The 25600-nt window shown below is 40.7% G+C and overlaps 1 protein-coding gene across 4 annotated transcripts in view; it reads left to right on the plus strand.

Moving 5' to 3' along the window:
* The window catches only part of Tp63 (tumor protein p63), a 205464-nt gene extending 180176 nt beyond the window's left edge, over positions 1-25288 (plus strand). For 2 of the 4 annotated variants that reach the window (XM_052753869.1, XM_052753870.1), the window contains exons 9-14: positions 861-943; positions 3541-3677; positions 15801-15958; positions 17979-18123; positions 19395-19488; positions 22230-25288. In XM_052753869.1, coding sequence (XP_052609829.1) covers positions 861-943; positions 3541-3677; positions 15801-15958; positions 17979-18123; positions 19395-19488; positions 22230-22526 — 914 coding nt within the window. In that variant the 3' untranslated portion in view covers positions 22527-25288. Of the gene's footprint in view, positions 1-860; positions 944-3540; positions 3678-9432; positions 10622-15800; positions 15959-17978; positions 18124-19394; positions 19489-22229 lie in introns of those variants that run through there. The other 2 variants (XM_052753871.1, XM_052753873.1) reach the window with 1 other exon arrangement.
* Positions 25289-25600: the final 312 nt, after the last annotated feature.

The following is a 25600-nucleotide window of genomic DNA, read 5'->3' on the forward strand; positions in this document are numbered from 1 at the left end:
CCAGGCATAAACAGCCATGCCTACTCTTCAACAGGTATTTTGAAGTATATCACAGTACCTTCTTTTATGAGAAGGGTTTACTCTTACTATCCATTAGTATTCAGATGAATTAAAAATTGAATTGTTTCTTATAGGAGAATCTGTCACCACTGGTGATATCTTTTTCCCTGATAATTCCTCAAATAAATCAAATATGCCATATATATAATATAATATATATTATATATATATATCCCTATTCTAACTTCACTCTTGTGCCTGCAGCGAGCATAGAGCAGTAGTCCAGCCTATCTCAGGTGCTCTAATTACCAACAATTTGGTGGTTTCTAGGAAGAACAAAATATCTGAATTTTGGTGGAAGGATCATTTTCACACCCTGGATCCTGATTGATTAGAGATTCTAATTTTAAAACCTTAGTGATTTATCACTTGCTAATTCCCCACCCCCCCCCCCCCCCCCCCCCCCCCCGTTTTACTATGACCAACACAGTTCCTGTACCATGCATGCACTTAACTCTTTAGGAGATGTATGATCTGAAACATAAAAATTTTAAAAAGCAAAAAAAAAAAAAAAATGAAACCCGCTTCTCCTTTTTCTTAACAGCCTTTCAGAGACACATGTAGGCAGCACATATTCTGATGCCCCCCAGCGTCCTGGGTTTGCCTTTTCTGTCTCTTACCCACCTTCTTACTTGATGTAAAAGCAACTAGCATCAACTAGATGGGTACTTCGGACAAACGTCCCTCATCTCCCAGGTTGCTAGGCGGTTTCTACTTTGTATGTGTTTTTAAATATCATATTCAGTGCATCACTGCTTCAGTAACTTCTCTGGATGAAACTTGCATATTTCTTCCTCCAGCTTTTCGTCAGAATACACATGGCATCCAGATGACTTCCATCAAGAAACGAAGATCCCCAGATGATGAACTGCTATACTTACCAGTGAGTCACCCTTGACTTTTCATGGTTGCTTCATCTGAGCTTCCTTGAATGTGCATTTATTAGATGGTCCTTACCCAGTTACTCCGGGCAACGGGAAAGAGCTCTCACTCAGCTGGAGCTAGAACAGTGAAGTGACTTAGATGATGTAGCTTGTGAACAACAGCCACGGATTTCTCCCAGTGCTGGTTGGATGTCTGAGGTCAACTTGCCCTTGGTCAGGTTCTGGGGAGGGAGAGCCCTCTTCTGAGTTGCCTCCATCTTCTACGTATTCTCTTTCACAGGATAGAAAGCTAGATAGCTCTCAGAGCAATCATTTACAGGGATGCTAATCACATCTACCAAGTCTCTACCTTCACAACCTAGATAGTGTGCCAAGGGCCCCCTCTCCTGATAGCAGCACTTTGGAATTTAGGAGTTAAACATAGGAAATGTAGAGAAGGAAAACACATTCAATCACAGTGGCAGAAGGAGGTATAAAATAAAGCAAAGGTATTTTTTTCTTTATAAATCCTGAAGCCATCCTTTCCATTAGAATATATTCATTTTGTGAGCTCTTCTACTCACTCTCCCATTCTATCAAAGCTACCCTCATAATAGGACATTTTCAATCAAATATTTAAAGTTAATTCACATGTCATTATTTGTGAGTGATAAAGTTTTTTAACATAGCATTGCCATTCCTGAATTTTTGTCATGAATAGCTCACAAAGTTGCTCATGCAGCCATTAGCTGTTCATCTTTCGGGGTGCACTAGGGTCATTTGATACATGTCTATCATGTGGAACCATCAACTCACAACAATCAGCATGTCTGTGTCTCTAAACAGTCATCATTTCTATGTGCAGGGAACATTTGTTTTCTTTTAGGGGGTGTTATAAACAAAGCCAAGCAAGGCAGAAGCCACAGTTACATGTGAAGAGCCAGAAGGTTTGACCCAATTCTTATGTAAGACAATCCATCACTTCTACAGGGTCACTGATGAGGTCACTTAGTTAGGTTGTGGTTAGCATTCATTGAGTCCTTGCTACCCTAGGTCCTTGCCGTCAACAGTGGCTATTGCTGTTCTTCTTAAACTTTGTAAAATACTGGTGACCGGTTCAACCCTGATGCCACCCAAGCTGACACAGGGGACAGTGCCAGGAGCGACGACTGATCTACTGCCCTGGGATGGGAGCTTAAGTTGCTCAACAGGTTCAGGTGTGAGTGCCTCCTTCTGCGCCTTCCCAGCACTGGCTCTCAGGGAAATCTGACAGGCAATCAGCTGAGGTTCCCAGTCTTGCTTCTAAAGCTACATACAGAAAGTGAATGCTTTATCTCTAGGTAAAACATTACACCTGCTATATGATACTAATAGTCCATGGAAATCCCGGTGTGTACTCACGAAGGAGCTACTGTGATGAATTGTATCTAAAAGTAATGAAAAGTTAAACAAAATCAAGTTTATGGGATGAAAAAAAAAAACCCAATGGAATCAGTTCATGTGAAGTGACCAATAGGCTGGATCCCAAGCAATTGGAAAGAAGTATGAATTTTTACGTTCAGAACATTTACCTTCCACTGAGTCCATAGCACTGACAAGGTAATGAAGTACTTAGTAGAGCAAGGCTAGGAGACACAAGGGAAGGAGCAAACATGGAGAAGAACGGTCCTAAAGTCAGGGTGGGCTTCTTGGAGAAGAGAGATGAGAGCAGGCTAATAACACCGGAGGAGAAACTGGGCACATCTGTCGCTTGTGCTCAGGCCATTGACTGGATGAGGCAGATAAGCGCATGAGGTCTAGAATGCGTTGGACACTCACTCCCAGCACACCACACGCCAGGTGGGCTGCTGGCTTTATTTTAGCCCATCCTTCTCTTCATTTTTAAAGCTTTGAGGAAGCCATCTTTAAAAAGCAAAACATGCTTTATTCTTCCTGAAAACTTTTTTCATTCCAAAGATGGCTTATTTTTCATGGTCATTATGTTTTATAAAGTTGTAGCTGAAACTGGATCATTGGTCTTTGGGGGAAATGTAGTACTGGCTTCCTATGATTCTCTGGCTCCAGCATTTCAATAGATCAGTTGATAGCCTTATTTTATACATGTTTCTGTTTAGAGGTGTCCCATTTAATATATGTTGTTGGCTCATCCACACTGAACTCACAGTCAACAGCATGGTAACTCGCACCTGGACAAGGTTTTTCAAACATAAGCATATTCTCCGTATGGCCTCTTTGTAATTAAGAATAGTAAACAGCATTTTAGTTTGGAGCCCATTTTAAATAACCAAGTCATCAACAGAAAACACAAAACTGCAAACTGTATTGGCCATAAGTAGACTGGGAAAAGAGTGCTAGCTCTCAGCACAGAAGTTGATACAGAAGCATAGCTGCTCCTTGTTCACCTTCAGCTGGGAACACACACAGATGACTCAACTCTTCTGTCCCAATGTGTGTCTCGAACTGCCTGAAAAGGGCCAGCTCTATTGATATTCATGTCACAAAGACGTATTAGGGAGTAGGTGCATTTACCAACACATAATCTACAAATAATGAGAATTGGCTGACTTTTGCCTGCTCCGCAGCTCTTCATCTTCCCCATGTTCTGACTTTTACATAGGTGAGAGGTCGTGAGACTTACGAAATGTTGCTGAAGATCAAGGAGTCCCTGGAGCTCATGCAGTACCTTCCACAGCACACGATCGAAACTTACAGGCAGCAGCAGCAGCAGCAGCACCAGCACTTACTTCAGAAACAGTGAGTGTGTCTTGTTGCTGTCCTTTCAGAAGGCATGAGCAAGGGTGACTGTTGGCTGTTTTCATGAGCAGTAGGCTAATGGCAGAAGCTGAGATCGTGAGACTGTAATCCATAAGAGTTTAGATGAGCTGGTTTGGCCTACTTTTTTAGTTTTCACCATCTATGTGTCTTGTAACCTTTCTTCTGGCTGGAGTTTTGCTTGTGTTCTATTATGGGCCCCAAACTCATACTAACACTTACTAATGCTCTATTCTAACCACGAAGTCCATATCAAAGTCCTTCACTTGTCACAGAGGATTGGCTTGTGGATCTCTTAGGATATGTACAATCCCTTTTGGGGGACTGCTATAGATAAAGAATACCAAGGAGGTTTTACTACAAGGAGATGGCTTGTTTGCCTGCTGGGTTAATAAGGATTCTGAGACCTAGCCCTGTTTCTTGAAGGATGTCCCAGTGCAGGACAGAGTCATAGCAAGTTTCTGTGTTTTAGCATCTTGGCTCTAGACTGTCTTCCAGCAATACATTTTCAAATAAATGGGAAAGATTTTGCAACCTTATTAGCATATGCATACAATCTATTCATATGTTAAGTTTTTACCTTTCCACTTAGAGCTTTGATGATGTTAATTGTTTTATGACTAACAAGAAGAGAATAGCTCTTCTGAAAGGATGGTAGATTGGCCAATCAGAGCTCTGTTTATACTTACCTTTGGGTGCTCAAGTACAATCACTTGTGAGTTTAATACATTGTGTATTAGTACAGGTGTTGTCAGAGAGTCTCAGTAGATAAATGTCTATACTACATTTTCAATCTATGGGAGACATTTCAAACACTCAACCTTTTAGGACAAAAAGAAATGATATCAAAAACAACCTTGACTGTGAAAGGAGTTTTGTTTTGTTTTGTTTTTAATTACAAAGGTAATTTATTCTATTTATATTATTAGAATAAATTATAATAGTCATAAGGTTTGACCAAAGATGGTCTTTAAATTAGAAATGCAAGTGATTGGTAAGGAGTCTAGACTACATTTCTAATAATCATAGGCAACTTCGCAGTGGTGAGCAGTAGAAGATTCAGAATCATTTCTCAGCATGCCCCCTTTTCAACTCAAAGCTGTTGAGCATTTAAGACCCTTTTTGACTAGAAAAGTTCTATCACATCTCACATCAAAGTTGTACAATTTGTAACTATCATTTATTCTGAAGGCCAATCATAAAATTCAGTCAAGTGATTTTCTTGGAGATACAGAGTACTCTAAAGGAAAAACAGAAGACACAGAATTCTCACTGGCAATCATATGGATTCTTTTGTATATCTGACATCAATGTATGTTAAGATATTCAAGAATGGTACCAATTTAGTTCACTTCAAATCATACAAAAGGGATCAAAGGAATCCACAGCTAAAACACAGTAGACTGCAGAAAGATAAGGAAGAGTTCCTTCCTCGGAGAAGTTGGTTATAAATTACTTCCAGTTCATTCTTAAAACTTTACCTCAGCCAACACAACACCAGTAGGTTTAGGATTCCATTACATATTAATATGTTGTGTTGAACTAGCTCTGAGATGTCAGTTCTGGACATTGTCTTTATAGTTAATGGAAAAAGAAGTGTCTAGCACAGGGATTGGTGAACATTTGCATTTTCTTCTAAAGCATGAGAGTTAGGTATTTTAGGCATCTTGGTGCAGATGCTGTCTTGTAACTGATCATTTCTATGATTGTATCAGAAGAACAGCAATAGATACTGTAAATGAATGAGGGTGGTTGTCACATGGTATCTTATAATGGAGTCTGAAACTTGTCTTTCATACCATTTTCTCACATCATGATTGCTACCTTCTCCATGTCTAACAGTGTGAAAACCATTGGAAGCTCATGAGCCACACTCTAGAGCTTGCCAACCACTCTTGCAGATAAATAGGTTGCTCATCTTCTTGTGTTCATTGAAGTGGAATTTCTGTTTGATGGGTTCATCAGAAAGCTAATGTGTGTATTCTAGAGAGTTAAAACAGAGTATAAAACATGCCAGGCATTGGTGGCATATGCCTTTAATCCCAGCACTTGGGAGGCAGAGCCAGGCAGATCTCTGTGAGTTCGAGGCCAGTCTGGTCTACAGAGGGGGATCTAGGACAAGTACCAAAACTACACAGAGAAGCCCTGTCTTGGAAAAAAAAGAGAGAGAATAAAGCATCCTAAAGTTGGCATCGGACAGCAGCCTTCAAACATTGATCTCTTTTGTCCTATGACAAATGAAGCATTTCCCCTTAGATAGCAAATGCTCATATTGATATAATTCCTTTATTAAAGCATACTATAATATGTGACTTTAAAATGGAGTTGAGAAAGATAGGGCTTCTGCCTTCCTATAGTTTGCACCAAATGGTGAATTCTTAACCAAAATACCTTTGTAATATTGAAAAAGCTTTGCAGTTATCAGGGTTGTATAAATTAATGGGATAAGTTAAGGAAGGTTCCATAGATTAGATAAGAAAGGAAATAATCTACTATCTTTGTTTTCTAGGCTTTATGAATGAAGTGGCTTGATTCTGGTCAGGGGCTCATGCTATCTATGTTTGCATTGTGTAGATGAAAATACTGACATTGTATCTCTGTGTGAGGATTTTTCCAAGGTAGCTGATGGAGTGACTTGCATTGCTCCCAAGGGAATTTTTAATATCTATTCCTGATAATGCAATCTATTTCATCTGAGAAGAAAATGCATGCTAAAGCTGTGCTAGCAAAAAATGGTCTAAAAGGTTTTCAGGACTTATTTTCCACTCTCTTCCAGGAGTAGCTAAAGATGAATAGTAGGGAATTAGCTGCATAGCTCCCAGGGTGTTCATTTGAAACAGTCAAGTGCATGGTTTGGAGCTGTTGTCTCACAGCTGTGATGGCTTGTGCATGAAGAGCTAACAGACTGCAAAATGAGATCTTTGCAAAATACAGATGTTTGGTCCAATTACATGTTATACCATTATGTATCCATGTCTCCCTGATGATTGACACGAATCCATGTAAGTTCTCTGGTTGCCACAGTCTTCAGCTGAGATTTTTTTTCTCAGCTTTTTTATTTTCATGCAAATCTCCAAGAACAGGAGACAGGAATAAGTAGACAAAGAAAAACTGGAAATCTAATTTCCTGACAATCATTTGAAAAGAATAAATCAACTTAGAAAGTGCCTATAATAGCCTGTGATTTCCTTTCTAAATCATAGTAGCAATTTTATGTTGGTAAGGAATCAATTTTTTTGGTGGGGGGAGAATAGAACAAAAATTGGTGGGAATGCAATATACTTCCTACAAGGTGGCAGTAAAATATTTTCAACATAATTGCTTCCTTAGTCTCCCATTCTGTGTTTTCTTTCTGCTTGCTTTTCGCTTGTGCATGGGTTTATTAGGTATTTCTTTTTTAACCCTTCATCATTACCTTCATGATCATAGGCTCTATGGAAGATAGATTTTGAACCGAGTTGCTATGATTCAAGTTGTTACAGACATATGTGGGCTTTTCACTGTTTAAGAAGAAATTCTATTTCCATTAGCATGCCCACAGTGGTACAAATATAGACAGTTATGTTTACTAAAGCTCAAATCTAACGGGAGGACAGATTGGACCCAATATTTTTTGCTGAATTTCACTCCCTTGCTATTCCATGGACACTGATTCTTAATGCTAGGCTCAAGTTATTTGACGTCTGTTTTAGCAAGCCTTAACTTTTAGAATAAAGGCCCATATGACTTGTTTTCTTTTTCTTTGTTTGTTTGTTTTTCCCTGTGATTCAACCTCCTCACCTCTGCTGTTCTCAGGCCAGTAAGACTTCTTACACCTTTGCCTAGCTGTCGGTTCCCTCTGGAAAACTGCATTTTGTTTTCCATGGAGTAGAGTCCATTAACTTATAATACACCCTGTAACACTCTTAAGATGCCTTTTTATAATGTCTTAATCGTGGCTCCATAGTAAACAGAAGCCAAAGGATGCTGCTTCTGAGTGAGATCTTCAAGACTGGGTCCAGCCCCTCCCACCAAGGCTGGAAAGACCAAGCAAGCCCACAAAACAGCTTAGGCTAGAACCCCTTTATAATCACAGCCAGTCTCGGTCAGATCCATCATTAAGGAGGCAGCAGCGAGAATATTGTAGCATCCAGAACTCTGCAGGTAGCATCCCTTCCCATGATGCCGTAGTTACTAGCCTCTTGGTCTTTAGTCTTGCTCTTTTAGTTTAAAGATGTCTTTTTTTTTTTTAACCAGGAATGCCCCTCTCCCAGCTTCACGCATGTAAGAAGCAGACAGTGTCTTCAAGATTACTAATGAATTTAGGAGAGAGTAAAGGACATAGATATCCAAACTGATACAATCATTAAAACCACACTTCGAAGTTAGGTTATAAGGCTACCCGTTTTCAGAATATTTGCTGGAAATTGCCAGCTCTATAGACTTGAAAACAACAGCAACAATAAACAACCTAGTAATTTCATTTTGTTCAACCGGACAACAGTAATAAAAATCTGAATTTTTACAGTTGATGCAGGGCTGCTTTTGAATTTCATGGCTAAATGATGACATTTTTAAAGACAGGGTTATTAGCTTTGAATTACTAATGGAGAAAAATCTCAAAGTTTGATTAAATTCAATGAAATCCCTTCTCCAAATGTGCGTATCTCCATGTAGAACTGGCCTTGCTTCTAGGTCTGGAAGTTTGAACCCATGGGGTATATATAATCTTGCCTTCACTGGAATAAGATCAGTACATGCTGACTGTACTAGGCTTTTCTACCAGAGACTCCAGACTTCAGCTTCCAAACACAGAAGACTCAACGCTGAAGCTCTTAGTAATGAGTTGCTTTCCCCATGGTGTGTGTTCTGGAATATTTCCTTAGGAAGATACCAAATCTCGCTGGTATACTAGATTGTGAATTGAGGGGAGGGGAATGGCTTTGTTCCTTTGAAAGTGCTGAACAAATAGGATTCGAAAATCCAGTCTGGGAAACAGTTCCCAACAGTTCACCAGGTTGCACAACCTTTAACCAAATAAAAGGGCTTATTCTTGGCATCCTATGGCATAATTGATTTCTTAATTATGCAAAAGTTGCTTTCATGAGTTTGATATATGCATTTATAGGCCAAGTTTGTGACTGAGAGGATTAAGTATTTACCCACCTCAATCTGGGCACATACAAAATGCTCATTAATAGTTCTTTCCAGATGCACAATGACGCAGCCCCCACACTGATAAGATCATGTTTCTTCAGACTTCAGAGTTTGGCTAGACAGAACAGTAATGAGGTATAATAATTGGGTATGTGACATTTTTACAGAGGATCAAAGTTTATTCTTGTTTTTATATTCTCTTTGTCAATTAATTGAGTCCAGTAGACCCATGCCAAGCACTATACTAAACACTGGACTTGCCTGTCACCATAATCCTCAAATGAGTCACTTATGTTAAGAAATGGGCATGACTGGGCCCCAACTAGGTCTTAGAGAGGACCTGGGAAAATGTATTTTTAAAAAGAAGATTCTGATGTATACTGCTGATTAGCTGCCCCTGCCTTGCCTTGTTTTTCCTTTGCATAACTCTTGAGAGGTAGAATGTTCTGGATGGCTTTCAAGAAAGCGAGAGAAATGGCTTTCGACATGGTCTGCTCCGCCTGCTATGATCATGAAGGTAGAAGGGTGTATCTCTGTGCTCATTTGATGTGGATCCATGAGTCCTAAGCCTTCCTTCTCTTTCTCTGGTTCCTCTCTGCAGTCTCCTTTCAGCCTGCTTCAGGAATGAGCTTGTGGAGCCCCAGAGAGACACTCCGACACAGTCTGACGTCTTCTTTAGACATTCCAACCCCCCACACCGCTCAGTGTACCCGTAGATCCCAGTCTGTGTTGGAGCATGTGTGTTTGTTTCTGTGTGAGCGTGTGTACATGTATCCAGCCCTCCCAAACAGGACTTGAAGACACTTTGACTCAGAGACCCAGCTGCTCAAAGGCACACAGCCACTAGTGAGAGAATCTTTGAAGGGACTCAAAATTTTACAAAAGGAAAGATGCTTACTGCAGATTTTGTATCTTTAGATCCTGCCTGGGTTGGGCAGCAACTCCAACTGTGCTTGTCTGTGAGCTTTCTATTGTTTTCCCAGGAGGGAGGGGGATCTGTTGGGTAGAGGCATTACAATGTTTATTGGAATCCTTTTCTGTTACCTTCTGTTGTGTTTCTAAAACTCATAATAAAGCTTTTGAGCAGGTCTCAAACTTAAGATGTATTTTTACGAAAACCAGAAAAAAAAAAATCTGTTATTGTTTGTGCCTAAGCAAATTGTGTTGATTGAGAGTCTCGGGCCCTTTGAATGCTGGACATGGAGTAATATTGCAAATAGTAACAGACTAAGGTGTTAAGTGTACCGGGGTTGGGATTCTTGTTGAGAAGTTGCATTCTTTGTGTATTCTCTTTCTATGTAAGGAGAAAGTTCACTAAGGCTTCGCCAGGTCTGATCTCTGCCATCATACATTAGCATCTGCTAGGATAGTCTTCTGTGCACAGAGACACAACCTCAAAACGGTTGTTTAGATGCCATGGCAGGTAAGCTACTTTTATGGTGTTAATAGGAGATGAAACTATCCCCAAAATATTGCCCAGGTACTTGCTTACCGTTGTTCAATGCCCAGAGAGTTCAAAATCTTCTCACCAAATCTACGATAATTTGTTTAATTAGACCTGCTAGCCCTCAGCCCTGTCTATCATAGAACCAGCCAGCTTTCACACAACTGTTCATGTGCATTTATCTGGGAAACTTACTCTCTCTGACTGAATGATATCTAAACATGCAGGTATTAAAATCAGTAGCTCTAGCCTAGAAATTACAGAGAGCTAATCAAGTTCTCTTTCCTTTTAAAATATTTTTCCCAACTCCAAAGGACTGGCAGAATCCCTGTTTCTTTCCTCAATATCCCTGCCCCCCCTCCCACCCTAACCAGGTCACCAGCGCTTTATTCTATGTTACCAAGACAACAATTTCTTGTGATAGAGGCTGTTGCTTTGTGGATGTGTGGTTTTAATTTTCAATAAACTTTTGCACCTTGGTTTATCTTGTAGTTATTGTTTCTGTCTCTCTCGCTCCCCCCAGTACAGTATATTCTCATATCTTAAGTTCTGTAAATGCTGTATGTGGGTCTAAGTAGTAAGAGTGACAGGGCTGTCACTGTGGTCCTGTCTCTCTTTGTTTTTTTTTTTTTGTAATTTTATTTAAGATATATCCAAGCATCACTCTGAAAAATTAGTTACAATGCCTAAATCAGTGATTCTCAACCTTCTTAAAGCTACAGCCCCCTAATACAAATTTCTCATGTTGTGGTGACCCCCCCTCCAACCATAAAATTTTTCTTTGCTACATCATAACTGTAATTTTGCTACTGTTGTGAATTATAATATAAATAGCTGATATTTAGGATATCTGATACGTCACTCCCCAAAGTGTCACAACTCACAGGTTAAGAAACACTGGCCTAAATGAGCATATTTTAGCCCTGTGAGTACTTACATCCTAGAGTGCCTAAAGGCATCTGAGCAAGTTTTGAGCTTTATTTAAAATCACCAAATTTACTAATTAGATTTAAACTAAGTCCAAACGTATTGGATAATTAGGTTTATATGCCATAGGCTTTATCAAATATTTGGCCAGTAATCTAGAGTGGGGCCTACCTCCTAAATTTGGGGGGGTTAAATTTCTGTGTATTTGGGGCTTTATGTTATTGTAGTTACTATTTCAAAGGAAGTTTTTATAAATGTACCAAAGCAAGTGACAGAAAAAAACATAAGACAAAAACATCTTAACAAGAGATTAAAGCGTATTAGTAAGTTCTGATGTCCTTGTCATATTTCAGTTCCTAACTTTGAGTCGTGAGAACTTAAAGAATTGGAGAATGTGCTTAGATTTTGGGCATTTCTTTCAGAAACATTTTTCTCTTTTAGCCTTTTTTTAATGTACATTTTTGATGTACCTTCAGTAACCTTTATACTCATGTGTATTTTTAAAATGATGGAATGTATTTCCGTATTATCGTTGGCCTTCTGAAGAACTCTTGCTGCCGTTGGTCTTTGGGGGTGAAATTACCCAGAGTGCAGGCCCCAGAGAGAGGTGCTCTTGGGAAATACTTAGGACAGCTGCAATCATCTTTCTACTTCTTCCTGTTTTCCAACCATCTTCAGAGCGCCTTCTCCTTCCCTGTTCTTTTCCCCTTTCTATAATCAGCATTCTAGAAATGGCTTGGCCAAGTACATTTTGTTGATGTGTCTCCACATTTGAGTTGAAAGGTTTAGTTAGTATAATGAAGGGATTTAAATCAAGAAAAAGGAGTAAGGGAGGGTTCAGAAAGCTGTGTACATAACTTGGAACTTATCATGAGGTTTGTCTTTCATACATAGTCGTGAGAGGCAGAAACAGGACGTCTGATTTTTAATCCCAGATCATGTAAAACAATGGTTCTCAACCTTCCCAATGCTGTGACCTTTTAACACAGTTCCTCATGTTGTGGTGACCCCCAACCATAAAATTATTTTCATTGCTACTCCATAACTGTAATTTTGCTACTACTATGAACTGTAATGTAAAAATGTGATATGCAGGATATCTGATGATGTATGTGTCCCTCAAGGGAGTCGTGACCCACAAGTTGAGAACCACTGATTTAAAGGCACATCTAGCCCTGGAATTCTAAATTTTATTCTTAGCAAGGCACATGGAAGTTTATGGTTTTAGAGTTAAAGACAAAGAATTGGGATCTGTGGACGAATGAGATCCGTGGTAGAGAATTTGATAACATGTTTAAGGACCTGGGTTCAGTTGCCACCACTGGAAACAAATGAAAGAAAAAACAAAAAACTGTGACTTTGATTTAGACTACAACTACAGGGGATTTAGCTGTCTGTATCGCTATAATACCCAGTTCTCAGAAAACTCGTAAATCTCCACAGAAATGGCCTCAGAGAAACCACACTCTGTTTTCCTGCCAAGCGCTGGTGTCAGCACATTTGGGTTGTTTGACCTTTGGCTGGGGTAGGTGACAAGGTCAGGGACAAGTAAGAAAAGTCCATCAATGCAGCATAGCTTCTGTTTTCTTTTCAATTGTCCCCCAACATACGGGGGATTGTTTACTGAAGGACCATGGTATTGCACTTGTAATGGCCAAGCAGTTGGCTGTTTTTCAGGACCTTTGTATTGGCTCTGACTTAATCCAGGATCACATTTTTTTCCAAGTGTGTGATGGCTGTCGATTTCAGACATTGTGGAGTGAGTAATGATCACAGTGCTGTGACCTTTGTCTTTGTGTCTTTAAAGCTCACTTTCATGTTCTAGTGGGTACATTCAAGATTTATGATCTATTTGAGGTTATCCAAAATCATTTTCCAAATTTACTCAATTAAGAACCTTGTGTCAATTCTGGCCACTTCTTCCTATAAATTCATAAGTTGGTACCTTACAACCCTTTGACAAAATACAAGGATATAAACTGACCATTTGGGGCTATAAGAAAGAAGAAAGGACAAAGATCTTGGGTGTCTATAAGACACTGGACAATGTCCAGAACTCTCACATGAACTCATTCAGAGGTCATAGGCACTCTCACAGAGAAAAGCCTAAGGCTTGCCCTAGGAAAATGAGGCTCAGGAGAGACTCAGATCAAATCTGGTCACTTCATATATTCATCTCATATCTAGAAGGAAACAAGCATTTTGATTGGCTCCAAAATTCAGATTCCTTCTCTGTTCATCTGCTGTTTCCAGTGTATCTTCCTAAAATTAAGTTGATTATAGTGAAACATAATCAATTAGCTAATAAGGTAGGAAAAAAGTAATGACGATATGTTTTAACAGGATATAGAAAATAGCAATAAATTGTTACTGAAAGTCCAGGGAAAGTCCAGGGACAAATGTAAAGTGTGTCAATGTACTTTTATCTTCCTGTTTGTGGTTATTAATGGTTAAAGCTATTCTTATTGTTCGTTTTGGCTATATGTCCACCTACTTGGGGAGATGGAGAAGAATATGGAGTCTTTTCAAGTTAACTGTCCTATCTGTATCTGGAACCTGGGTGACTAACTCTTAGCTACATTATGGCTGCCCAAGACAGGGGGAGAAGCAGCAGCTGCTTATACCTTCCTACTACCTTACTCTGTGCTTCCCTGGACTGAGTTATGGACTTTCTGAATATGCCGACTACCCATCAGGTTCCGGGAACACAGCGGCTGTGTGAACTCAGAATTGCTTGGTAGCTGGTAGATTCCCTTTACATAGTCATTGCTCCTTGCCTACTTGGGCCTTTTACATTTATCTTAGTATTTCAACAATTTCTTGATCCTGCAAACTTGTTACCCTCCATCATTTTGTTTCTGGGGGCATGTCCCCAGAAAAGAAAAAAAAATCAAGGGCTAAGTACCAGGAGACTCATTTCTATCCTCAATCCATTCATCTAGCAGTGGGAATGGGGCATTTGGGCATTTTGTTTTCTTAGAGTTTCATATTCACTCATTCTTCAAACATTAATAATACTTATCTGTTCACCATGTGCTTCCATACTATGGCATGACATGCTCCATAGCCGTGGCAATCATTCAAACATGAGTGAAAGTCAGCCAGGTAACCTGAGGTGTTTCATAACTGGGGGAGGAGGAGAAATTTATTACATGATGCCTGTTCGCACCACTTGAAAAGGGCTAAAGAGAACAAAAATTAAAGTAATGGTCCAATCCTCATAGTTTACATAAATAACTGTAGTGTATATTGTTTGCTTTACCCTGGCTAGTGCTCTGCACTAATATAGAAACCAGGCTTCCTGCTTTTAGTAACTATGGGGAATTCAGTGCATCTTCAAAAATCGCCTAAAGTACAAATATTTAAGGCCATCGTTTAATTATTTTTTAATTTTACAAAGTATTCAATATTGATATCCCTCACAAACGCATATGAAAATAAAACACACATAGAAAATTTAAATTTGTCTTTTAATATATCTATGAGAATATGAGTGTGGTAGAAAGGAGGCAAATCAGAACAAAGCAAAATTGATTAATTGTTTGATGAATTGTAAAGGAGAACTTTTCCCACCGTAGGTTAGAAACGCAGTCAAAGCAAAATTCCCATTCTACAGTCATAGCAACTCCTCACTGTACAGTCTCTACAGCTGGTCCTTATTAGCTCCTCTTCAGTTTTTATCTCAGCCCTACAATGAGTGAGGGATTGTTATCCCTGTTAGAGCCACTACTCTGTGAGCCTCTAAAAGAGGAAAAACATTGAGGTTCAATTTTCCTCTTACTAACAGTGTATCTCAGACAGCAAGGGGGTGTGGCTGTATCTATTGATTACATGGTTATAGTTTTTATATAACTCCTAGATTTGCACACGCACACACACACATGCACACACACACACACACACCACACCACATACACACACACACGCACACACACACACACACACACACACACACACACACCACACCACACCACACCACACACACAAGACTTACAGAAAGTCAACACCACAGTGGCTTGGATTCTAAGGTTCTCCTACACAGAACCGCTCTTGGCATGCACTGGGTATTCTCACAGCTCATCTTAGTTGAGGAAGTGTATTTATATCTTGGGGGTATCTGTGGGACATTAGGGTGTGCTGTCAAATGCCTCCAATGATTGACTCTTTCCGGTATTTTCTGTGCATCCCAAATGGCTTGGAAGGTTGTAAATGGAAGGCTTCATTTGCAAATTAGTGTCTTTCTGGTCTTCATCAGCCTGTGTGCCTCACTCAGTTCTTTCCTGGTTATTAAGACTTATTTAAGTTGAAAAACAAGAGAGAGAAAGAAGATGGAGGAAACAATAAAAGAAAAGAAGTGTGTATGTATTCCCTCTCGCAAATGAGATGTTAAACACTCTACTGTGTATCATCCAGAAAACAATGATTTTTGTGATGGCTTTGCAGTCCCTCCCTGGTTAGGACTCTAGGTCATTAACCATGAGGAATATCTGGTACATACATAGTTCAAGGCCAGGTTTTAATCCCAGACCTGTTGGAAATGACTGGTCCTGCCTTTCGGTGTCCCACGTTGACCCTCATTCCCATGTTTGTGTTCCTAGGACCTCGATGCAGTCTCAGTCTTCATATGGTAACAGCTCCCCACCTCTGAACAAAATGAACAGCATGAACAAGCTGCCTTCCGTGAGCCAGCTTATCAACCCACAGCAGCGCAACGCCCTCACCCCTACCACCATGCCGGAGGGCATGGGAGCCAACAGTAAGCATCTCTCTCTTGAGCTGCCAAAGGATGAACAGGGCTAGTACAGGAGAAGATGCTTTAGGATGGCCAAAAATGTTCTTCCCTAAGCTAAGTGCCATAGAGCCAGAGGGGACCACAGTTGGCTGACTCGGCTTTCACAGTTAACTTCTCACTCTTGAGGTATGGGTTTCATCACCGAACACCCTAGTAGAGACAGACGTGGGGTGAGGATCTTCCCTCAGGAGGGATAAGGATCTCTGAGAAGAACAGTTCACTTTCTGCCAGCCTGGATGGAGACTCACCACCGAGCACCTCCAACACAGTCTAAAAGAAGTGCAGCTGAGGTGATGGGCAGAGTGTGATGGGCTAGATGGAAAGCAGTGTAAAAACTGATCCTCCTCTGGACTTGTGCAAAATTAGCTGTGCAACTGCAAACAAGTTAGTTCTTTGCTCTGCTGCTCTCTGTCTCTAAAATGATCACCCCACACATTTAGCATTTTATTTCATTCCATACGCCCTAAGCAGGGAATCAATCTATAACAGTTTCCCCTTTACTTCTGTACACATACAAATTCCTCATAGTTACTAGGCGTAGATATAAAAGGCAGTGCAAAATAGATGATAATTGGCACATAGCTTTGCTATAACCAGATTTACTTTGTTATAAGTAAGTCTAGCAAATGGGACGCAGACACTTGAATGAAATAAAGAATAGTAAAAATGTAGGATAAATAATATCAGGAATAGAGAGAATGCATAGTTGCTAAAATTCCCACTCAGTGAAAAAACAAGGACCTACCATCTAGTCCTTCAAAATCCCGAATGACTGGGACCAAACCTTTCGACTTCCTTTTCTTTGGAAAGCCCAGCCTATCTGAAAGAAGCTGAGGGAGCCTGTTGATTTTTCAGCGTGAGATAGCGTGACAACAGGGACTTTACAACAGACTGCTCTCTCATGGTAATCCACCCTGAGGTTCCAAACCTGACAGTGCAAAGAGAAGCCACCCAATGTGATTTTCTTTCTTGTAACGTAATTAAAATATCCCTGCTTGTTCAAGGGACAAGATAGTGGTGGCAACAGCAGCATTTTACATTTATGCAACTTTCAATCACTTACATTTTATTTCTAGTACACAGTTCTCTGATGCACTCAGAGAAGTCTGACGGGAAGTAGATGAAGAAGCTTCAGGACTGTGCTTTGCAGCTGACTGCATCACAGCAGGGGTCTTTCCCTGAGCCACTCTTGTGGTTACTAAAGCACATGCAAATTATATTCTTATGTTCTAGGTAACTCATTGCCCTAGTTTTTGACCAGAAAGCAAAATTTGTTTCTTAAATTTTATTACTACTAAACTTTTTTTTTTTGAGGAGGGGGGAGTGTCAGTGAATGGTTGAAGCTCATGGTTTTGAAAAACGCCCAAAGTGTTGGTGATATCGGTGAATTCAAGTGGACTGTGTAGCAGAGGTAGAATCTAGAATTGTGTTTTTTCTCACTAGGCATAAAGTTCCCAAACGAATACCATAGTAAGTCCTCCTTTTCCAAACAGACCTTATGGACATGCATTGGTTAACGTTTCTCTCAGTATAAGCTTTTGGGCATCTCACTGTACCAGGAAGTGTGCTATGTCTGCGGGGACAGAAACAGTGATAACAGCTGGTCTGTGTGCTACAGGAGATGAGTGCAGTAAGAGAGACTGAAATATAGCCATGCTGGACAGTAGAAGGAGAAAAACATATCAACTTAGGAGAAAAGAACAATTAGAAGAAAAAAAAAACAGGTGAGAAGAGAGTCCGAAGAGAACAAAGGTCTAGAAAGCTGTAATTAGTTTGGAGTTCTGATTCTATTCTGCTGGACTAGGCATAGAGTCTGTGAAGGGATAGAGAGAAATTAGGCCACCCCTTCCCACAAAAACGAACAAACAAAAACAACAAAACACCCCATGGCTTTCTGGTGATACTCAACAAGGCAAGCTAGACCCCTGGGATGCTGGGAAATGATAACCTAGTAACCCTTTCTATTCCTCCTGCTTCTGTTCAGTTCCTATGATGGGCACTCACATGCCAATGGCTGGAGACATGAATGGACTCAGTCCCACCCAAGCCCTCCCTCCCCCGCTCTCCATGCCATCCACCTCCCACTGCACCCCCCCACCTCCGTACCCCACAGATTGCAGCATTGTCAGGTGAGTGCACACACCCCGGGCTCCGGGGGCCGGTCCTAGGCGTCTGTGGGTGGTGGTGGTGCGGGGGGGGGGGGGGGGGAGGCACTGGCGAAGCTGCTAAGATGGTTGAGAAGAAAGGATGCTGTCTCGTGACTTCAGGAAGTAGAGTGTGATCCACAGGGTGGCGAGCATAGCTCTATCGAGAATGCCTCCAACCAGTGTGGGGAAAGTGAAAACGTGTGTATGTATGCACACAGGTTTCAGACCCGTTTCACGGTCTTCATTTATTTCCTTCTCCTGCCTCCTGTTTTTATAGGTCAGTTGTGGCCCATAAATTGGTGCTCAGGGCTGGGTTTCCCCAGAGGGACATAAACTGGCTATCCTGCTCCCTTTCTTGCTCTCTAGGCCTCATAGCTCTCAGCCACCACGGGACCATAATTTTGGAGTTGGATGTCTATAAAAAAAAAGTTTTAATATTAGCAAAAATCTGTAATTTGAAGAACCTCTGCCACTCTGCTGGGAAATGGGGACACTATAGAGAAGAGAGTTTCCTGTGGACAGACGCTAACAAAACGTAAAAGGTGTTTCTCACAGAGGCACGTGCAGCTCCACGTTCCATGCTTAGGGCATGTCCTCTGCTTCCAGGGAAGCATACATTGATCCTTTGGCTGCTGGTAGAGTAGGTTTTGTCCGTGTGCAATTTTAGCCACAGAGATGGTGTGCTGCATGGCTTAGCTCGGCAGAAGTTGGCCCTGGGATGATAGTGACATCACCGATCTCAGGCTAGCACCACAAAGAGGAATATCTGTGTTTTAAGGACATACATCAAGAAGTATTGATATTCTAGAGTACTAGCCTCCAATGCTTTAACTGTCTAAAGCATTATAAGAAGCCCCCAAAGACTAAGTAGTAAAAATAGAGATTCCCAATTTGATGTGATGATCCAGGAAGCAAGGGGTCTGGGGACCTGACCAATGAACCCTGCACCTGTACCCCCTGCGATGGCTCCTGCTACATCTGTACAAAACCTTAGGCTACCTCAGATCACCAACTGAAAAATCACCGCCTTCTGGAATGCTTACACTTGATTTTTGTCGTCAGTTTACCTAACGTTCGAGTTTCTAACAGTCCTCGAACCTCAAACCCAAGGCCCCCACATACTTCCTTGGCCCCCAGTCTCTTATGCAGGGCATCCAAGGGCAGAATGTTGGGTTTTCCTTTACCTCGCCAATGCCGTTGGGGTGAACTTTCTTTTTCTGTTTCCTCCTTCCTCTTCCCTCCTCCCTCTGCAGTTTCTTAGCAAGGTTGGGCTGTTCATCATGTCTGGACTATTTCACGACCCAGGGGCTGACCACCATCTATCAGATTGAGCATTACTCCATGGATGTAAGTAACTGTTAGACTTTTCTCTACAGTAAAATTTCTTCATTTTTTTCTGCCTCCGGGACATACGCCTTGTAGTTCCATCCACGCTCGTTTTAAACTTTGTTTTGGTCATGCTTCTAATCCTCAATTCTGATGAAACCATAACCCTGTCAGAAAGGTTCTCTAGGTGAGAAGCTCAGCAATCACCAAGCCTGATTGTTAAGCTGTGGCTTGTTGCGCCCAAGTGTATACAAATGGGAAAGAAAGTATTGAATGTGTACAATCAAGACATTTTAGTCTTAAGACAGGTGGCTGAAACCAAGTAACTGGGAGGCTGAAGCAGGAGGATTACCTCAGCTCAGAAGTTTGCAACCTGCTTGGGCAACATAGTGAGGCTTGTCAGAGACTGGTTAAAATGTTCTCATTAGTCAATTTCAATCAAGGAGATAGTGTGATTCTCATTTACACATACAGAGAAATGACAAAATTGTCGTTGGCCATGGTGAGTTGATGGTGGAATCATAAAGATAAGCCTGGCTATAAATCTCTAGCCCGTGACCTTCTTCACTGGCCTCTCCCACCTCTCCTTAAAGTAGGGCTTTAAGGATGAGTCAACTGTGCCTTTCAGTGCTGTATGATCCTGCATTCGTTTGTAAATCTGTCAGCCCAACTCCTTGCCCCTATCATCAGGAATGATTACTGGCCATAAGTTTGAGTCCTGAGCATGGATTTTAGTATTAATGACATTCGAGGCTGTCACTTTGCCTCTCTGGGCCTCAGTTAACCCCTCTGTTTTGGATAGTCTTTAAAACAAGCTGTATGTGATGGAACTTTCTTGTGCTTTCCACCCCATTTCCTGGGCTTCTGTGATGTGGGAGCTACTTCGTTTGCATTTTCAGCAACCTGATCCTCCTCCTCCCTCCTCAGCTGCCTTCCGCTGCTCTCTTTGGCATTTGCTACCCTCTGTTCTAGCTTCCAGATTGCACTTTGGACTGATGGGAAGAGATGGTCTCTGCCTCTGCTGCTGCTTCTGTGGTAGGGACTCCTTCCCTCCTTGAGCACCGATGCTAGAGATGCCCCTGCGGCATGAGAATGCCCCAGCCCTATAGAGCAGCGTATATCATGCTGCCTTACGCCCATCCCTCCCGATTCCAAAAGTCAACCCTGGTAAAAACTTATAAAGAACACTTTGAGTAAGTTCTAACCGGACTTGGATTGCCTTAAAACCACGTTTCTCTTTCCATGGATGAAAACAGAGCAACACCTGTATTGGAGTCCTAAGTGGTGGAACAGGGAGTCCAATGCTTCCCTAGGTCTTTACATAATGTTTAGCTGTAGACTTGGCCCCTGTGGGGAGCTCCAGGATTCTCCTGCAGCCATTAATGTTCACAGGTGCTTCCCGCAAATCTTTCTCTGTTGGTGTCGCCTGGTAGTGGTGCTGAGATTACAAAGAATCTTGGGCTCATTCAGAGTTTCAGAGGTATAAAGAATGCAAGAAGTAATAGAGCATACTAACTTAATCTATTTGTGGATTGTCTTCTTTACAATGCTTTCTTCTACTACAGAAGAAGTTAGGGTAGCTGTGATGGTCTGAAACCCATATAATGAGACAATGTGACAGCATGGTGCAGATTTCTGAGTTGGGAAATTTTGGAAAGCTATTCGGTTTTCTCATCTTCCTTCCCCTCAGCATCTTTGTGCTCATTTCTGGAAACAGACACCTCTTGTGTCTTTGCAGTAGTCTGTTATTTTAGTGTCCCTTTCTGGTAGAGGATTTGAATACAGTGGGTATCTTCAGAGGCAAAAGTGAGGTCATAATATAAATGATAAACATTATAGTGCGTGCTTTTGAATTTATATGACATCATACCCACACTTGCCTATGAGCCCATAGTATCTAAAATGCAAAGAAGCAATTGTGCCCAATGCGTCCAAGTAGGACAACTAAGATCAGGTTCCATCTGCCAAGCTGCTTCCTGCCCACCTTGCTGCTTTGTTGAATTGAAACATATTAAACAAACTAGGGCCAATAAATGCAAGACATGGACCACACCTACGTAAGACTAACCCTATTGGAAAGACCTCTGGTCCCTCCCATAGTGCATAGACACAACCACTGTGCATGTTGATGTATTTTATCTACACACCATAAGACTTTTTGGTCCATAGGATAATTTGAGGCTCAAAAACTCTTCCTAATTTCACAATTTATTTACCTTGTTATATAACTTCAAGGCTTGTTAACCTAATCTTCCATTTTTTTCTATCCATAAAATAATAGACAGCACTAATTTCAGGATTAAATAGGATTATGAATATAAACTAAACAGCTTGGCACATAGGAAACTCTCAATCCCTATTAGAAATCTTTCCCTTCTTCCCCCACTGTTAGTGACACTCCATTAATGCCTCTCTTCTGGTGGCTAAAGCCCTGTAGATTGGAATCATGGAGAATCTTACATTTCTTCTTGAGATTTTTGCTCTCTTATTTAACTACTGTCTACACTATTTCACACATGGAGAAGTTGAGGTCAATGAAGAACAAGTGAATTGTCCATACCACATGTAACACAGCAGGGTCCTACCTGTGTTCTTAGTAACATAACATATGGAAGACTGTCAGAAAGCTAATTTTATTTGCCAAGTTAGTGATAATAAATTCAGATCATTTAAGCCAAAATACCAAGGAATGAAAAACAGCATGTGATAAAAGTCTAGGTGTCTGCCTTCTAATAATGCCTGGCCTCCTTCCTGTTGCACAGGATTTGGCAAGTCTGAAGATCCCTGAGCAGTTCCGACATGCCATCTGGAAGGGCATCCTGGACCACAGGCAGCTGCACGACTTCTCCTCACCCCCGCATCTCCTGAGGACCCCAAGCGGCGCCTCTACAGTCAGTGTGGGATCCAGTGAGACCCGCGGTGAACGCGTGATTGATGCCGTGCGCTTTACTCTCCGCCAGACCATCTCTTTCCCACCCCGCGATGAGTGGAATGACTTCAACTTTGACATGGATTCCCGTCGCAACAAACAGCAGCGGATCAAAGAGGAAGGGGAATGAGCGGCCATTGCTGGGCTCTTTGCATCTTCTTCCACCTCCCAGCCCCAACAGGGCACATCTGCTTGATCTTCAAAGCATTCTTGCTTGCTCTTCTGATTTTTCCTTCTCAGTCTGGTTTCTAAAGGGACTGAGAAGTAAGAGGCGGCCTGTTGCCTAAAGTCTGACCTGTTACTTGATTCTGATTCTGGCTTTAAGCCTTCCAAACTCTTGCTTGTAGGATGCGTTGTCATTGCTAGATAGAAGTTAGCAAAGAAGCAGCGGGTCTCTTTAAGCAGTGGAGAACTCTCATTGACTTTTATAAAGCATTTTCAGCCTTATAGTCTAAGACTATATATATATAAATATAAATATATAAATATACAATATATATTTTGGGTGGGGGCATTGAGTATTGTTTAAATGTAATTTAAAGGAAATTGAGTTGCACTTATCAACTTCTTTGAAATTTGTTTGTTTTGGATGACTGATCTGTACCCCCTTACTCAGGGGTATCATGTATGGTTACAGATAGCTAGAGTTGAGTGGTCTATGTGAGTAACAGTGATGTACAGGTCCTCTTGGTTCTTTGGATGTTTAGCGTTTAGCATTTAGCACATCAAACCTATGGATGCATCCAGCATGTTTACCATTGCTCACTATGAGGTAAAGCTGTATATATGTACACAGTTTTCTCTGTCAGTATATTTTATGTTACTGGTGTCCATCCCAGTTAGGCTGATTCACTCTGTGGCTATTACAAGCAAAATTTCATGTTCACTTTGTCACAGGTTATAGGAAAGGACAACTTCTCCTGCTTTTGTTTGAGAATGAGGAATGCAGTTTATTCTGAAAATTTTTAAATGGTCCAAGTCAGCCATTCCAAATATCTGATGGGATATAGCCTAATATAGAAATGGCCCCTTGAAATTTAAGGCCCAACACTCTAGTATTTATTAGGAAAATATTTGCTGCCATTAGAGTAGCCTTAAAACTAAATTCCCCTACTAGGCTGATCAAGTAAAATACACATTCACTGCTTTTGTAAGAATTTAGGCCAATTAGTCAGGATGAGTGGAAATTAAATAGTTTTTATGGGAAGTTGTAGTATCTATTAGGAATATTCAGGATAAACAAGCATGACTCAAAAATACTGAATCTCCACTAAAAAAGAAAGATGTCCCATCAAACTATGAATTTACATTCCTTTTGAAGCATGGAGTGATGCTTGGGAAATACACCTTTTAAGGACTTTCCTATCCATAAGACACTACATGCAGAGACTAGTTTACCTCTCTTCAAGGCCTAAAATAAGAGTAGTGGGTTGGAAAATCCAAACTTAGGCATGCAGTTTTCATGTGCCATAAGCTGCACTACTGTTATTTTCTTCTGGACTATCAAAGCTCCATTGCTTTGGAAAACAGGCTTGAAGATCCAGTTTTCTACGCAGCTCCTTCCAGGCTATGTGTAGACATAGAAATGTCCACAAATCAAGGAAAACGCTTTTCACTAAAACTGTTTAAGGCACATCAACAAAGACTTGTTTTCCACTTTGTGAAAGTATGCAGCAGTTAGTGTTCCTCCTAGATGCTTTGGAAACATTTTGAGACAAATCTGTTTCTTCAGGATCTAAAACTTGTGTTATGTATATGCTAATGAGCTCTACAATCCTCCCATCTATTTTGGTAAAGGGCTGCCATTCATTGCGCATGAGAACTCATTTTTATTTTAAAGTGCAAATGGGCAAATACGCCTCTGAAATGTAATGTATGGATTTCACCAGAAAATCTTATATTGTGTATGTGCGTGTGTGAAATTGCATACTGTGCTGTTTTTGCTTGTTTTGGTTTTCTCTTTGGGATAGTTGGGTTTTCCAGAACCACAGCTGAAACTTTTTTGTTGTTACTGTTTTTCTATTTTTTTTGCAAAAAAAAATGCCATTTAGTGAGAATACAGTGTCAAATACGACATGATACCTTAATTGTAAGATGGGGGGAAGGGAAAGTTGTTTTTTAATTTTTTTTTAATTTTGTATGCTAAAGAGAATGAGTCCTTAATTTCAACCTTTTGTTGTGTTTAAATAATGATAAACATTATTAATCTGTAACAAGCTCACAGCTTTGCAAATTCAATAGGTGGAGAATGAAGTTATATCTTGGCCAGGTCAGGAAGACAAATGGCTTCCTGGGTATTGTGAGCATTTGGGCTGTTTTAGCACTGTTAGGGTGGCACTGGGGACTCTGAGGCATTTCAGCACTATTTAGGTGGCACTAGGAACTCTGAAATTTCTGTACTGTATCCGATGATTTTGGCATTGGCCACTAGCCATAGGTAGGCACAGTTCCTCTCCTCACACCAGTGTTGAGGTGTGTGAGCAGCCAAGGCTGCGGTGAAAGGCGTGGAGAACAGATGTCTGCTCGATGACTCACTGGAGAATGGGATTCCTTTGCTTGGGGATGAAGTGAAGAGGAGAGAAAGTGGGATGCTCTTTCTTCATCAATTTAGCTTTTGTTTGCTTGATTTTCCCCCAAATATATATGTGGGATGTTGAATATGAAAAATATGTGGGTTTTTTATTTTTATAATTGTACAAAATTAAGCAAATGTCAAATGTTTTATATACTTTATTAATGTTTTTTCAAAATGTACTTTCTTATAGACATGATACTTTTTTTACGGCTTCAGTTGCTTGTCTTTTGGTATTTTGTGTTCCGGGCTATGGTGAGCCCGAGGCAAATCTATAAGCCACTTTTGTTTGCCAGGACATGCAATAAAATTTGAAAGTAAATGAAAATACATTAAGAAAATGTGGGTTTTTTTTGGTGTGTGTGTCCATCCTTTCAACCTTTGACTTTATTTCTCTTACTGTAGAAGAGGAAGAAATACTTCACTTGAGGTCAAAAAGAGTTTGCTATCTAAGAAAGGATGAGACTGTAGCATGTCCTAAGTTTATTTTATTTTTTGACTTTTTTAAAATTGAAAATAGGTTTTACCTTTCATACAATATATTCTGATCATGATTTCCTTTCCTTAATCTTGTTCCAGACCCTCCCCACCTACACAACTCTACACCTTCTTTCCTTTCTCACTCTCTTTCG

Source organism: Peromyscus californicus, unplaced genomic scaffold (assembly GCF_007827085.1).
Source record: "Peromyscus californicus insignis strain IS unplaced genomic scaffold, ASM782708v3 Scaffold_25__1_contigs__length_3188244, whole genome shotgun sequence".
Taxonomy (NCBI): domain Eukaryota; kingdom Metazoa; phylum Chordata; class Mammalia; order Rodentia; family Cricetidae; genus Peromyscus; species Peromyscus californicus.